Genomic DNA, 13,554 nt, shown 5'->3' with positions numbered 1-13,554 from the left:
AGGTTAGGTGCCTGCCTTGCCTGCGCTAGTCTTGGACGGACCGCGGTGGTTCGATCCCCCGGCATCCCATATGGTCCCCCAAGCCAGGAGCAACTTCTGAGCGCATAGCCAGGAGTAACCCCTGAGCGTCACCGGGTGTGGCCCAAAAACCAAAAAAATAAATAAAGGCACCTGAACACAAATTGTCTTTTATTGAAATTGTATGTAAAATCCATTCAGATTGCAGATGAACCATGGCCAGTTTTTAAATATTGTTCAGTGTATCTTTATGTGTGTCAAGTGCTTGGGCTTTTTCTGTCAAGCAAAACAAATGACTAGCATGTTGCCTCATGTACTTTGTTCCATTGTCTACAGATAATTTTATACTTATATCCTTGGAAACTCATGCAGCTGAGAGCAAGCTTTTAATTTCCTTATAAATTTCTTAACATCTTTAGTTATTTATTGTGAAGTCAGAGAAAACCAAAATTCCTATAACTTCCATAATATTGTTTCAGAAAAATGAATTTTCATTGGTTAATGATGACCCAAATACAGCATTTCAAAATGAAGTTTAGTGCATAACTATCAATAATTGTTATGCTTTTAAATTGTTTTATTTATTTATTCGTTTTTGGGCCACACCCGGCAGTGCTCAGGGGTTTCTCCTGGCTGGCTGCTCAGAAATAGCGCCTGGCAAGCACGGGGGACCATATGGGACACTGGGATTCGAACCAACCACCTTTTGGTCCTGGATCGGCTGCTTGCAAGGCAAATGCCGCTTGTGCTATCTCTTCGGACCCCTAAATTGTTGTTTTAAATTTTTTTAATTTTTTAAAATTGTTTAAAAATAAGCTGCCGTTTATTTTCCATTTGAAGGTTGTATTTCCGAAACATAGTCCTTCATTGAGTAAGTGGATAAATATTAACATGACATAATTTTTATGAGCTCTTATTTCATATTAAATTAACATAGAGTTTAAAAATTGAAGACAACTTCACTCATTCAACATGCAAATTGCTTTTCTGAAAATTATCTGTCAAAAATTATTCTCAAGAAAATTTTGTGGGGTTGAAGAGATAGCATGGAGGTAGGGCATTTGCCTTGCATGCAGAAGGACGGTGTTTTGAATCCCAGCATTCCATATGGTCTCCTGCCTGCCAGGAGCAATTTCTGAGTGTAGAGCTAGGAGTAACCCCTGAGCGCTGCTGGGTGTGACCCAAAAACCAAAAGAGAGAGTGGGGGGAGGGAGGGAAAATTTTGTTTCACTGGGGATATTGGTGGCAGGAAATGTGTACTGGTGAAGGGTGTTGTACATTGTATGACTGAAATTCAATCAATGAACAACTTAACTATCTCACAGTGATTCATTTAAAGAGTTTATAAAATAAATAAAAGAGATAAGGGGGACATGTTTGAAAAATCCATTTGGTAGTACTTATTTAGAAGTTGATAGAAGAGACGAGACTGGGAAGGGGAGATAAAATGGTGCCTGAGTTAATGCACAGTCATGGTTTGCTGCTTTGCTAAACAACAGTGTCTTGGTGACCAGACAGGGGAAGGCTTGTCTCAGAGCCTGAGTCCTCCCTCTTTTACCTCCAGGAAAACAAAACAAATCTGTCTTGCCAGTGCTTTGAAAGGAGAAATCACTCGTTTTCTTATTGAAGAATTAGTTATATCCTGGGCTTTTGTTTGTTTCTGGTTTACTTCCAGCAGTGCGCAAGGGAACCTGTGGGATGTGGGGTTCAAATCCTGGCTTAATGCGGATTAACGCCCAACTGCTGTAGAATATCACTCCCGTTCCACGGCACATTGTCTGGGATGCCCATCATAAACCATGCGATATGTTTCTATAAATCCAGTTGCTTTTTATTTCTATTTTTTATTTTGTTTGTTTGAGGTGTTGGGCCATACCCAGTCGCAATTGGGGCTCACTCCTGCCTTGCTCTGTACTCAGGTCATTCCTGGTGGGTCTGGGAGACCTGATGGGGTGTGGGGATCCAAAACGGGATCGGCTACGTGCAAGGCAAGTGTCTTACTTTGCTGTACTACTTCCCTTCTAACAGAAGTCTGTGAAATAGCTTTTTTTGGGGGGGGGCCCACACCCAGCGATGCTCAGGAGTTACTCCTGGCTGTCTGCTCAGAAATAGCTCCTGGCAGGCACGGGGAACCATATGGGACACCGGGATTCGAACCAACCACCTTTGGTCCTGATCGGCTGCTTGCAAGGCTGCTTGCCACCGCTGTGCTATCTCTCCGGGCCCTGTGAAATAGCTTTTTAACATTAACTGTTAAATACTTCTAGGTTAGTATCACAGAATATACTACACTTAAAAGTTACTAGAAAATAATGACAAAACTGCAGTACTTTGTAAGTACTGAACATAAAAGTTTCTAAAATTAGAAAATGATATGAAAATATTTATTTTTCCTTTATACTATCTTTTGGTAGACATGGTTGATTTATGCTATTTACTATTTACATAAGGAATTTGTAAAAGTATATAAGTATAAAATATATATAAAAGAATATAATCAAGTTTTTATGCCTTTTGTTTTACAAGTCAATCTCATCAAATTCAGACCATCTAACACTAAAACTATATAACACTTTCTTGTTTCCTGTAATATATAAGCTGTAGAGTCTACAGTATGAATTTGTTCCTTGATTAAGGGAGGTAAGCCTTGTTTAGAAAATTCAACATTCCCTGTGGGGCCAGAGAGGTAGCACAATGGATAGCACACTTGTCGTCCCCCCACACACACACTCACCTGATCTGAGTTCAGTCCCTGACTTCTCCCATGTAGTCCCTACTGAGCACCACCAGGAGAATACAACCCCTGGGAACAGTCAAGTGTGACCCAAAAACAAACAAAATAAGGAAGAATTCATATTACTTGGACAAGACACTTTTTTTTTTTTTTTAGGTCACACCCGGCCTCGCTCAGGGGTTATTCTTGGTTCTATACTCAGAAATCACCCCTGGCAGGCACAGGTGCATGAAAGGCAAACGCCTTACCTCCATGCTATCTCTCCGACCCCATCAAGACACTATTTTAACTTCTCATACACATAAACATATATATGTGACCTCATTTTGTCAAGATGTGATCGGTCTCATGGAGTCTTTACAAGTTGAGGTTGGTGTGTGCAGAGTAAATACGTAATGTATTCTGGCTTGTATACCCGAACAGTAGTTGGACTTCATTGAAGACTGTGCTGTATTTACATGGAAAGTTGTCTTTTGGGGGGGGGGTTGGGGCCATACCTGATGATGCTCAGGGGTTGCTCCTGACTTGGGGGACCATATATATGGTCTGCCAGGGGATCGAACCTCGGTCCGTCCTAGGCTAGCACGCTCAAAGCAGATGCCTTACGCCCTGCGCCACCACTCTGGCCCCGAAAGTTGTCGTTTTTGTTGGGGACAGAAACCTGGAGCATTGCTAAAATGTTCAGTATTGATCTCCATCTCAGTTCTGCTAGGTTGGATGATAGAGTGAAAGGAGAGGTATTTCAGGATTAACAACCAAGGGAAAGTTATTGTAGAGGAAGAGGCTGAGCCAAAATAGTTACTGATTCCTGCAGAGTTACAGTCTTTTGTGTAGCGCCTGAACATTTTGCTACTCTTTAGTAAATTAATCACAATAACACTTCAGAAAATTAAATCAAGACATGTTGAAGGTCAAGAATGCATGTTAACAGGCTTTCAAACAAAAAGCCACAGTTGAAAATAACTAGACAAGGGACCAGAGAGATAGCACAGCGGTAGGGCGTTTGCGACTGTATTCTGTATTGCTCAAAGGTACTTTGGCCCAAATAATCTGCAGAATATTGGGTGGTTTGGGGGTTACACCAGGTGGTGGTGGGCAAGCTTGAGGTGCTGGGGATGAGTAAGCAATGTCCAGTAGGCATGGTAACTTTCCAAAAAGAGGGCTTAAAACTAAATATCTCTTCTTGTGTATATATGTCCCAATGTGTATATGTGCTTGGATACTATACTTTAATGCAAGTAGAAAGTATAAAATACACATTGTTAAAAGTTAAAGTAATTTTTTGTTTTAGAAAAGATTTCTTTCTTGTGGGATCTTTCAATATATATAGACATATAGCTACATAATAATGTGTTATATAATAGTGGGATGGAATATAATAGACATTGTTATAATCTAGTATAATGGCATAAAATTGTAAAATAGCTTATTTTAAGAGGCTTTTTTCCTCCACACTCAGCAGTGCTCAGGGCTTACTTCTGGCTCTAACTTAGAGGTCACTCCTGACAGGTTCGGGGAGAATACAATCAGGATCAAGCCCAGGACAGCTGTGTGTACAAACCCCTTCCTGCTGCAGTATTGGCTCTGGCCCCAGAGTTGTCTTTCTCCTCTCTCATATCACTGGTTGTTCATTGTGTTCCTTTTTTAACATCTTTTGTCTTTTCTTCTTCTTTACAAAATCTTATATTCTATCCATAATACATTCATTTCACTGAAGTTTTACTATAATTTTAAGATTTTGCTCATAGCAAAATCTTATGAGAGAAACTTAATTTTAATGAGGTTTTTTTTTTTATGAGAGAAGTTGATTTTTTAAATAAACTTGAGGACCGGAGCAACAGTGGAGAGGGCATTTGCCTTGCATGTGGACAACAGGGTTTAATCCCAAGCATCCCATACGGTCCCCCAAGTTGGCCAGGAGTAACCCCTGAGTGCCAGCAGGTGTGGCCCCCAAAACAAACAAACAAAAAGCCTTGGTTTTTGGCCAAAGGTGACAGTGTTCAATGATACTTCTAGTTCTTTGTTCAAGGTTCACTCCTGGTAGAGGTGTGGGGGGGACCATTTGAGGTGCTGGGGATTGAATCCTGCTTGCTGTGTAGGGAATGCATCCTATCCCTTGTACTCTTTGCTCCAGCTCCCTTTGGAGCCAGAGTGATAGTTCATTGGCCTTGCACACTACAGATCCCCACCATCCCTGTGGTCCCCAAACCTTGTCAGGCCCCTGAGTGCTGTACCAGGAATAAACTCCAAGCATTTCTGGGTTCCGTACAAAAAGAAAAAAAAAATCTTTTCTCAAATTAAATTACCAGTATGGTATTCCATCTCTGGGTACCCTTGGAATTCTGCCGCTCCTGTTTGTCTGATGGTGTTTTCCCTGTAGATGTCATTGAAGCTCTCATTCAACAGCTGCCAGGATGTTTCTATGAACATTAAAACATCTGCCATCTTTACTGTGTACTGTCTGTCTGAAGAGCACTGAAGTGAGAGAAACAGCCCTTAGAAAATTCTCAAACTTTCTAAGATGGGAAGTGTAATTACTCAGACTTTTTGAAAACCAAGAAATTTAAATGAGTAGCTGGCAGTGGTTAGGATCAGAATAATGGGATGAGGGGCCGGGCGGTGGCGCTGGAGGTAAGGTGCCTGCCTTGCCTGCGCTAGCCTAGGACGGACCACGGTTCGATCCCCCGGCGTCCCATATGGTCCCCCAAGAAGCCAGGAGCAACTTCTGAGCGCATAGCCAGGAGTAACCCCTGAGCCTCACAGGGTGTGACCCAAAAACAAAAAAAAAAAAAAAAAAAAAAAAACAGAATAATGGGATGAATGAGGGTCTCTACCCCTGACAGACCAGTTAATGGAAAGTTGCTTTGCATTATTTTTGCTCTATTGTTTTGGCCACACCTTCACTCCTGTCTGCTTGGGGACAAAATCTGGCCATGCTCAGGAGACCATCTGAGGTGCCAGTGATGAAAAAACTGAGCTAACTAAAAGATGCAGAAGGCAAGTGCCTTATTCCCCATACTAACTCTGGTCCCCTGAACCTCCTCACTGTCCTCCTTTTCAGTAAACCGTTTAGGACCAGAAAGATATTCAGGGCCAGTACCAGAAGATGAAGTGCATGCCTTACATGTGGGTCATGCAGGTTTGATTCTTGACACTGCTGCGGTTCACCCTTAAGGAAAGATGCCTGGGCACTGCCAGCTGTCACCCACACTACCCCCTGCTTACTATTGTTCCTTTTAGGACCACCCCTAGGGCTTTTGACTCTGCGCTCAGGGATCAGGCCTAGGTTGGCAGGTCACTAACCCACAGTGAGGTGAGTTCCTCAAAAAAAATCTGTTCCTCAAAAAATTTGTTTTTGATTTTGGGCCACACATGATGTTACTCAGGGGCTTACTCCTAACTCTGCAGTCAGGAATTACTCCTGGCAGTTAGAGGGTGTCTAAAAGCCATCCAGTTTGAAAATTGTTACCTGTGACTTTCAGTTTTAAAGGTTTTTGAAATGATGAAGTCATTCTACCCAATTTCCCCACATCTTCTCCTCAGGGCTCTAGCTAAGAGTGGATTGTAGATGGGGTTGGAGCAATAGTGCAGCAGTAGGGTGTTTGCCTTGCATGCAGCTGATCCAGGACGTATGTCGGGATCCCTGGCAGCGCTCGAGGGTTCCTCCTGGCTCCATGCTCAGAAATCGCTCCTGGCAGGCTCAGGGGACCATATGGGATGCTGGGATTTGAACCAGTGACCTTCTGCATGAAAGGCAAACGCCTTACCTCCATGCTCTCTCTGGCCCCAGCAATTTCTTCGCACATAGCCAGGAGTATAATCCCCGAGCGTCACCAGGTTTGACCCCAAAACCAAAAATAAATAAAATAAAGTAAAATGTGTCCTTTATATATAAAAGAGAGTGGAGTGTAGAATTATCCAGACCATTTTCCTTGTGCAGGTTTGACCAGGGGGTGGTGAACAAGTTCGACACAAAGAGCCAAAATTTTAAACTGTGAGTCAGAGAGCCACACCACACAGTGACCTGCCGAAACAGACAAACACACATACTGCATTTTGTCATTTTGAGTGAGGGTAAAAATCCTGCAGTGAGGGTGTGCTGCGTCCTCCACACTAAGAACTCTCGGCAAGATGTGACCCAACATGTGACACTCGGGTCCCCGCTCGCTGGCTCGCGCAGTTGTTTCCGAGGGATGGGAGACGGGATGCCGCAGCCTGGGGGCGGAACTCTGTGCTTGGAGATCTCTCCTCAGAGGTCCCTCCTCAGAAGCAGCAGAACAAAATCCAAACTTGGCAAAGAGCCACAGTATACAAAATAAGAGGCGAAGAGCCACATTCATTTTGGCCAGGAGCCGTATGCGGCTTGAGAGCAGTGTGTTCGCCACCCCTGCGCTTAACAGTAATCTGTTTCACACCTTACTCTTTTTACCCTTGATTCCCATTTCTTTCCTTCCCCCTCTCCCTTCTCCTTCTCTTTTCCCCTAACCCTTTCCCCCCTTTCCTTTCCCTTCCTCTCTCTTTCTGGGCAGTTATTTACAAAGTTGTTCACATCCATGTTCCAGGCATCCACTGTTCCAGGACCAGCCCATCCACCAGAGTCCCAGGATGCCATTCACCCCTCCCTCCTCCATACAAAGCACTCTCCACAGTTGACCTGCTGGTTCAAGTATCCTACTGGTAGACTTGTGGCTCCCATTAGTTACACATCTCATCTCCACTCCACCAGGGTGTGCTAGGGGTCATTGTTGCCTCTTGTTCTCCCCTCCTTTCTTTTGATATCTTGCATTTTTTAATCTTTTTTTCTAAATAAAAAGATGGAAATGCCTTTGTATTCTACAATACAATCTATAACTCATCTTTCATCTTGAAAAGCTTTATATCAGAGATAAGCTTCAAGATTTTTACTGCAATTTCTTTGATTTGCCTAATGGTATTTGTATCCATTATTTTGCTCTTGTAGAAGAGTTCTACATTGACTGTCCTTGAATGTATACATCTTTGTGAGTTAATCAGTAATACGAGCTTGACTTGTCTTTTCTCTGTATTCTCGATGTTAAGGATGTTGATTGTATGTGGCATATATTCCATTATACATGTCTTGTTGGCTTTTGTCATGAATGTTTTAAATAATTATGTACGTGAGTCCTGTTTCCCTTTGTCTTTAATTTTGTAGATATTATTGCTAAATTATTTATGCTCATATCCATGTGCTTTGCTTTTAGGTCACTTTGTAAGGCACTTTCTTTTTATAGAACCCTGTAAAAGGTGGCAAAATATATGAGAATGGCAGACACATTCTGATGGCATGTAATACTCAAAAAATATCAGTGACAACTTTACCAATTTCAGAATGACGAAATAATACTGAAAAAGCATCGAGACTCTTCCGTTATTCCCGAAATCATTTAATTACTCCCTACCTATTAATTTTTATATTTTAATAGGTAATAACTAGTTCACAAGCAAGAATTCTTTCTGTTGTGGATCCTTCAGACACGATCATTTCCACAATTATCAGAAATGTCTTTAACCTCCAGGTCGTTGGTGCTGCCAGGATACACTGCTCACTTCCCTTGCTGCTGTCCCATGTATATGACCAATGCATATACAAAATTCTTAGCAAAGAAGAGATCAGAATGCTTCGAAGGTCATCACCCCTCATAACTTAATGAGATTTCATAGTTTTAGTATTTTTTAATTGAATTTCATGGGTGACTGCTTGTGTAAGTGCACAGTGCATTGGGGTGAGCATCCAGATATTGTCCACATGTGGGTCCTCTTGAGAATCAGGAAGATCTTTCGGCCTTGAGACCCCACAACATGGTCTTTTAAATTGGAGACTGGTTTTTGTCTTAACCCAGGAATGACATTCCCTCAAGTATTTTACTGTTTTGTTTCTTCACGCTTGCAGGATGGTTACCTAGGAGGCACTTGTCCTCAGCTCCCCTCTCTACAATTTGAGTTAAATAAGTAGAACTTTGCTATTGCCATTCATCTGGTTGTTGGTAAGGGAGATTAATCAATCCTTTTTTTTAACTCTAGATAAATCATATTTAATTGGGTAGGAATGCACGGAAAGAGAAAAAAAAATTGGCCTGGAGTAATAGTACTGTGGTTAAGGTGCTTGCCTTATACATGGCCAACCCAGGTTTGATTGATTGATTCTCTGGTATTCCACAATCCATTCATACTGCGAAGGGTGACCACCACTGCGTTTGACAAACAAAATCAAAAATAAGAAAAGCAAACGTTGGGCCCGGAGAGATAGCACAGCAGCGTTTGCCTTGTAAGTAGCCGATCCAGGACCAAAGGTGGTTGGTTCAAATCCCGGTGTCCCATATGGTTCCCCGTGCCTGCCAGGAGCTATTTCTGAGCAGACAGCCAGGAGTAACCCCTGAGCATCGCCGGGTATGGCCCAAAAATCAAAAAAAAAAAAGAAAAGCAAACTTTTATAAAGGGACTGAAACTTTACAACAGCAAATTTGAAGAAGTTTGAGAGTTGCTGTTTGTGCTTAGGGGTCACTACACTCAGAAATCAGTCCTGGGGGTTCTCGGGACCATATGGGATGCTGTTCTTTGGACCCCCAGGCAGCTATGTGTGAGGCAAACATACTACCTGCTGTTTCTCTCTTTGGACCCTTCAGCTATCCTATTCTAAATAGATATCCAAGTGTGTATTTGTGACTTGAAATTTGTCTTTAGAGTCCCAGTGGCAGGAAGCACTGTCGTGCTTGTAACACTCTTACTTATTATTGTAGGTAACTCAATGACCATGGAATCAGGAGCCGAGAACCAGCAGAGTGGAGATGCAGCTGTAACAGAAGCGGAGAGCCAGCAAATGACTGTTCAAGCCCAGCCACAGATCGCCACACTAGCCCAGGTACCAGAGAGCACACACCTAGGTTCCGAGTTCTGCTTTTTTTTTTTTTTGGTTTTGGTTTTTGGGTCACACCCGGCAGCACTAAGGAGTTACTCCTGGCTCTCTGCTCAGAAATTGCTCTTCGCAGGCTCAGGGGACCATATAGGATGCCCGGATTCCAACCGCCGACCTGCATACAAGGCAAACGCCTTACCTCCATGCTATCTCTCCAGCCCTGAGTTCTGCCTTTTCTTTTTTTTTTTTTTTTTTTTTTTTTTTTTGGTTTTTGGGTCACACCTGGCAGTGCTCAGGGGTTATTCCTGGCTCCAGGCTCAGAAATTGCTCCTGGCAGGCACAGGGGACCATATGGGGCGCCGGGATTCGAACCGATGACCTCCTGCATGAAAGGCAAACGCCTTACCTCCATGCTATCTCTCCAGCCCCGAGTTCTGCCTTTTCTAAGAAGAATAAATGTAGTTCCTGTTTTGGAGCCAGTGCATTGGTGCAAGCAGTAGGATGTTTGTCTTGCTGACCTAGGACGAACCGCAGTTTGACACACACACAACCCCCATAATGGTTCCCCAAGCCAGGAGTGATTTCTGAGCGCTGAGCCAGGAGTAACCCATGAGCGTCACTGGGTGTGACCCAAAAACAAAACAAAAAAATCTAGTTCCTATTTCATTTGGGGGGGGGGGGGGCCTAAGAGGGCTTGGGGTCACTTCTGTTACCTTGGGCTTTCCTCCTGGCTCTGGACTCAGGGATCACTCTGATGGTGCTTAGGGAACCCTGTGAGGTATAGGGAACAACGGGATTGGGCCGTACTGCATGCCTGGCTTCAGGGAAGTTTTTTTAGACAGGCTTCAGTTTTTATTACACAGGTATACATACATTGGATGGGTAAATGGATTAGAATATAAATGTTCTGATCTCACATTTATGACTTTACCTAGTTTTAGAAGTATTAATTCAATGTTTTAATGAACACATTTAACGTTAAAATATTTGTAGTGATATAATTTTTAAAAATTACATTTTAAGTGATGGGTATATTTTCTTAAATAATTGGGGGGGAAGCTATGATCATGGGAATTGCCTTTTGTTAATATACAGATTTATTTATGGTGGATGGATAATTTGAAAGTATAAGTTTTACATATATGGCAATGGCATATACTTAAGTATAATGGCATATAATATAGGTTTTAAATAATATGGAATGGCAATGTATTGACAGGTTTCAAGTGTATTTTTTGTTTTCAGGGAATTTTTGTGTTGTTGGCAATGTTTTATTAAAAATATTTTGAAAATAATGGGACCGGAGTGATAGATAGCACAGCAGTAGGTTTGCCTTGGATCCGGCTGACCCAGGATGGAGCTGGGTTTGATCCCATGAGACCCATATGGTACCCCAAACCAGGAGCGATTTCTGAGTGCATAGCCAGGATTAACCCCAGAGCGTCACTGGGTGTGGCCCAAATCCCACCACCAAAACATTTATTTTTCTTCTTTGAGATTTTTGGGCCACACCTGGTGGTTCTCAGAGGACCATATAGGATGCCAGGGATTGAACTAGGACTGCCTCTTGCAAGTCAAATGCCCCACCCGCTGTGCTATCACTCCAGCCCCAATTATTTAAAAATTTTAATTTTAGGGGACTGAGCGATAGCACAGTGGTAGGGCATTTGTCTTGCACATGGCAAACCCAGGACAGACTCTGATTGGATTCCAGGCATTTCATATGGTCCCCTGAGCCTGCCAGGAGCAATTTCTGAGTGCAGAGCCTGGAGTAATCCCTGAGAGCCACCAGTGTGACACAAAAATAAAATGAGCTGTGGTGATTTAAAAATTAATTTTAATTTACAATATTTTGGTGTTTCTTAAAAATTCTTTCTCTATGGTTATATTATTTTGTTCTTAGGTATTTTTCCCCCAATTAATTCACTTTATTGACAGTTATTTGCATATATTTGAGAATAATTAATAGAAAAATCAAATGATAATTATGAACGCATTTGTTGAGAGTGCAATAATGACACTTTGAGATGAAGACTCCTAGGAGAAGTAATCCTAGCAGAGGTTCTAATACCTATTCCCAGCTTTCTGAAGGATTTGAGCCTCTTGCTTTTTTTTGGATAGTTGCTGAGCAGAAACGGGCTTTGAAGAAGAGCCACCTATGTGATTCTTACTTCTGTGTGCACACCCTGTGTGTGTGTGGGTGGGGGGAGGGCTCGAGCAGAACTTGACTGCAGGAGGCTAACTGCACCTTGCTTAGTCTTAAGGGCATCAGGCCTATTTCTATTGTTCAGGAGTAGGATAATTGTAGCCATGACTGTCCAGTCAGGAATACATTGCACATTGTTAGGTGAGGCAGGTGAACCAAGGCAGTGAGCCCAGGTTCCATTAGTTTGAGATCAAGATAAGTGTGCTGATAGGACTCTCTCTCATCTAAGCATTAGCTATGGCAAAACTTTAAATGCCCATCTTCCTGTGGGTAGTGATAGTCATCATAATGCCTTGGATGACACTTCTTTCTAACTGATCTGCTCCGTGGCATCGTTCTGGAAATGGCTTCTACTTCCGCATGGAGTGAGTGTTCTTGACATAGTATAACATTGCCTTCCAGTAATTCTTGAGACTGTTGGGACTTGCTCAGGTATAGAATTCTCCAGAGATTAAATTGTTTTCTTTTAAGTTCTGAAACATTGATCACCGGTCAACATCTAGTTAACTAGTTCAATATATAGTTGAAAAAGACTACTTCTTGTATCTGGCATCTATTAAAAAAAAATCTATTCATGGTGCTTTGAGTCAGTTGGTTTTCTTTCTGGCTGTGTATAACAAACTCTTCTGCAGTAGACACTTTTCATAAATTCTAGGCAGTTTCTTTAAGTTATTTTGTTGAGACTTTTTTTCTCTTCTCAGATTCTTGTGATGCAAATGTTTTACATTTAGGACAAATTCTCTTTTATACATTGTCTTTTCTGCTTTTGGGGAGATTTACTCAATTACATATTCTATGACCCATTTATTGAATTTTTATTTCTCTTACCTTATTTCCAAGAGTCATACATTTGTTTCTGAATATATTAGAAACTGTTCTCAAATATGAGAAAGGTGTGATTTTCTGCCCACCTGCAGTCTCGGCTATAACTTTGGATAGTCAGGCTTAACAGCTTTGAGCTGAGGCTGCACTCAGGGTTGCCTGTTGTCGAGCCAATCAGTCTCTTCTCAGTCATCCTGCACTTGTGGTTTTTGGTTGGCAAAGGGCCTGGGAACCCAGTGAAATGAGGAAGTGGAGATTAGAGCCCCCACCCCACCTTTAGTGATGCCCAGTATTAGGGAGTTAAGAGAAATCTCACCAGGGCCGGAGAGATAGCACAGCAGTAAGGCATTTGCCTTGCATACAGAAGGACAGTAGTTTGAATTCCGGCATCTCATATGGTCCTCTGAGCCTGCACGGGGGCGATTTCTGAGCGTAGAGCCAGGAGTAATCCCTGAATGCTGCCGGGTGTGACCCAAAAAAACCAATAAAAAAGAAAGAAAATCTCACCATTTTTCCGTTAGGAGCCCGGGGGAACATGAAAAGGCATATGGTACCTTGTTTTTCCACAGACAGTCATGAGAGGGTCTGCCTGCTTCTCATAGCTCTTCTCAGAAGCCTGACTTTGGGCTTCGCCACTCTACCTTCCAAGGGGCCCATGTCTTAAGCCTTTTAGGAATTTTCTGTTGCAAATCAAACTTTGCCTCCAGTCAGCCTTCTGATGTGTTCAGGTTCATGGTCATGAACAGGTTGAACAGGTTCAACCACCTGTCTCCCAGCCTCTCAGATTCTCACTTTCACATTCTTGAATGCAATGATGCCTATAAAAACAAAATCAAGTTCCTGAAATTTAATTGGTAACGAGGAGAGAGCAGAATTAGAAGCATATGTTCACTTTGCCAT

General features: G+C 42.3%; 1 protein-coding gene across 2 annotated transcripts in view; it reads left to right on the top strand.

Moving 5' to 3' along the window:
- CREB1 (cAMP responsive element binding protein 1) overlaps positions 1-13,554 on the top strand; it is a 52,368-nt gene that overhangs the window by 10,642 nt on the left and 28,172 nt on the right. For both annotated transcript variants that reach the window (XR_007495873.1, XM_049773285.1), the window contains exon 2: positions 9,511-9,632. Coding sequence is in view for 1 of the 2 variants with exons in the window: in XM_049773285.1 (XP_049629242.1) it covers positions 9,519-9,632 (114 nt within the window). In the remaining variant the exon portion in view is untranslated. The remainder of the gene's footprint in view (positions 1-9,510; positions 9,633-13,554) is intronic.

This window comes from Suncus etruscus, chromosome 5 (assembly GCF_024139225.1).
Source record: "Suncus etruscus isolate mSunEtr1 chromosome 5, mSunEtr1.pri.cur, whole genome shotgun sequence".
In the NCBI taxonomy this organism is placed as follows: domain Eukaryota; kingdom Metazoa; phylum Chordata; class Mammalia; order Eulipotyphla; family Soricidae; genus Suncus; species Suncus etruscus.
This window is presented reverse-complemented; position numbering and strand designations above follow the sequence as displayed.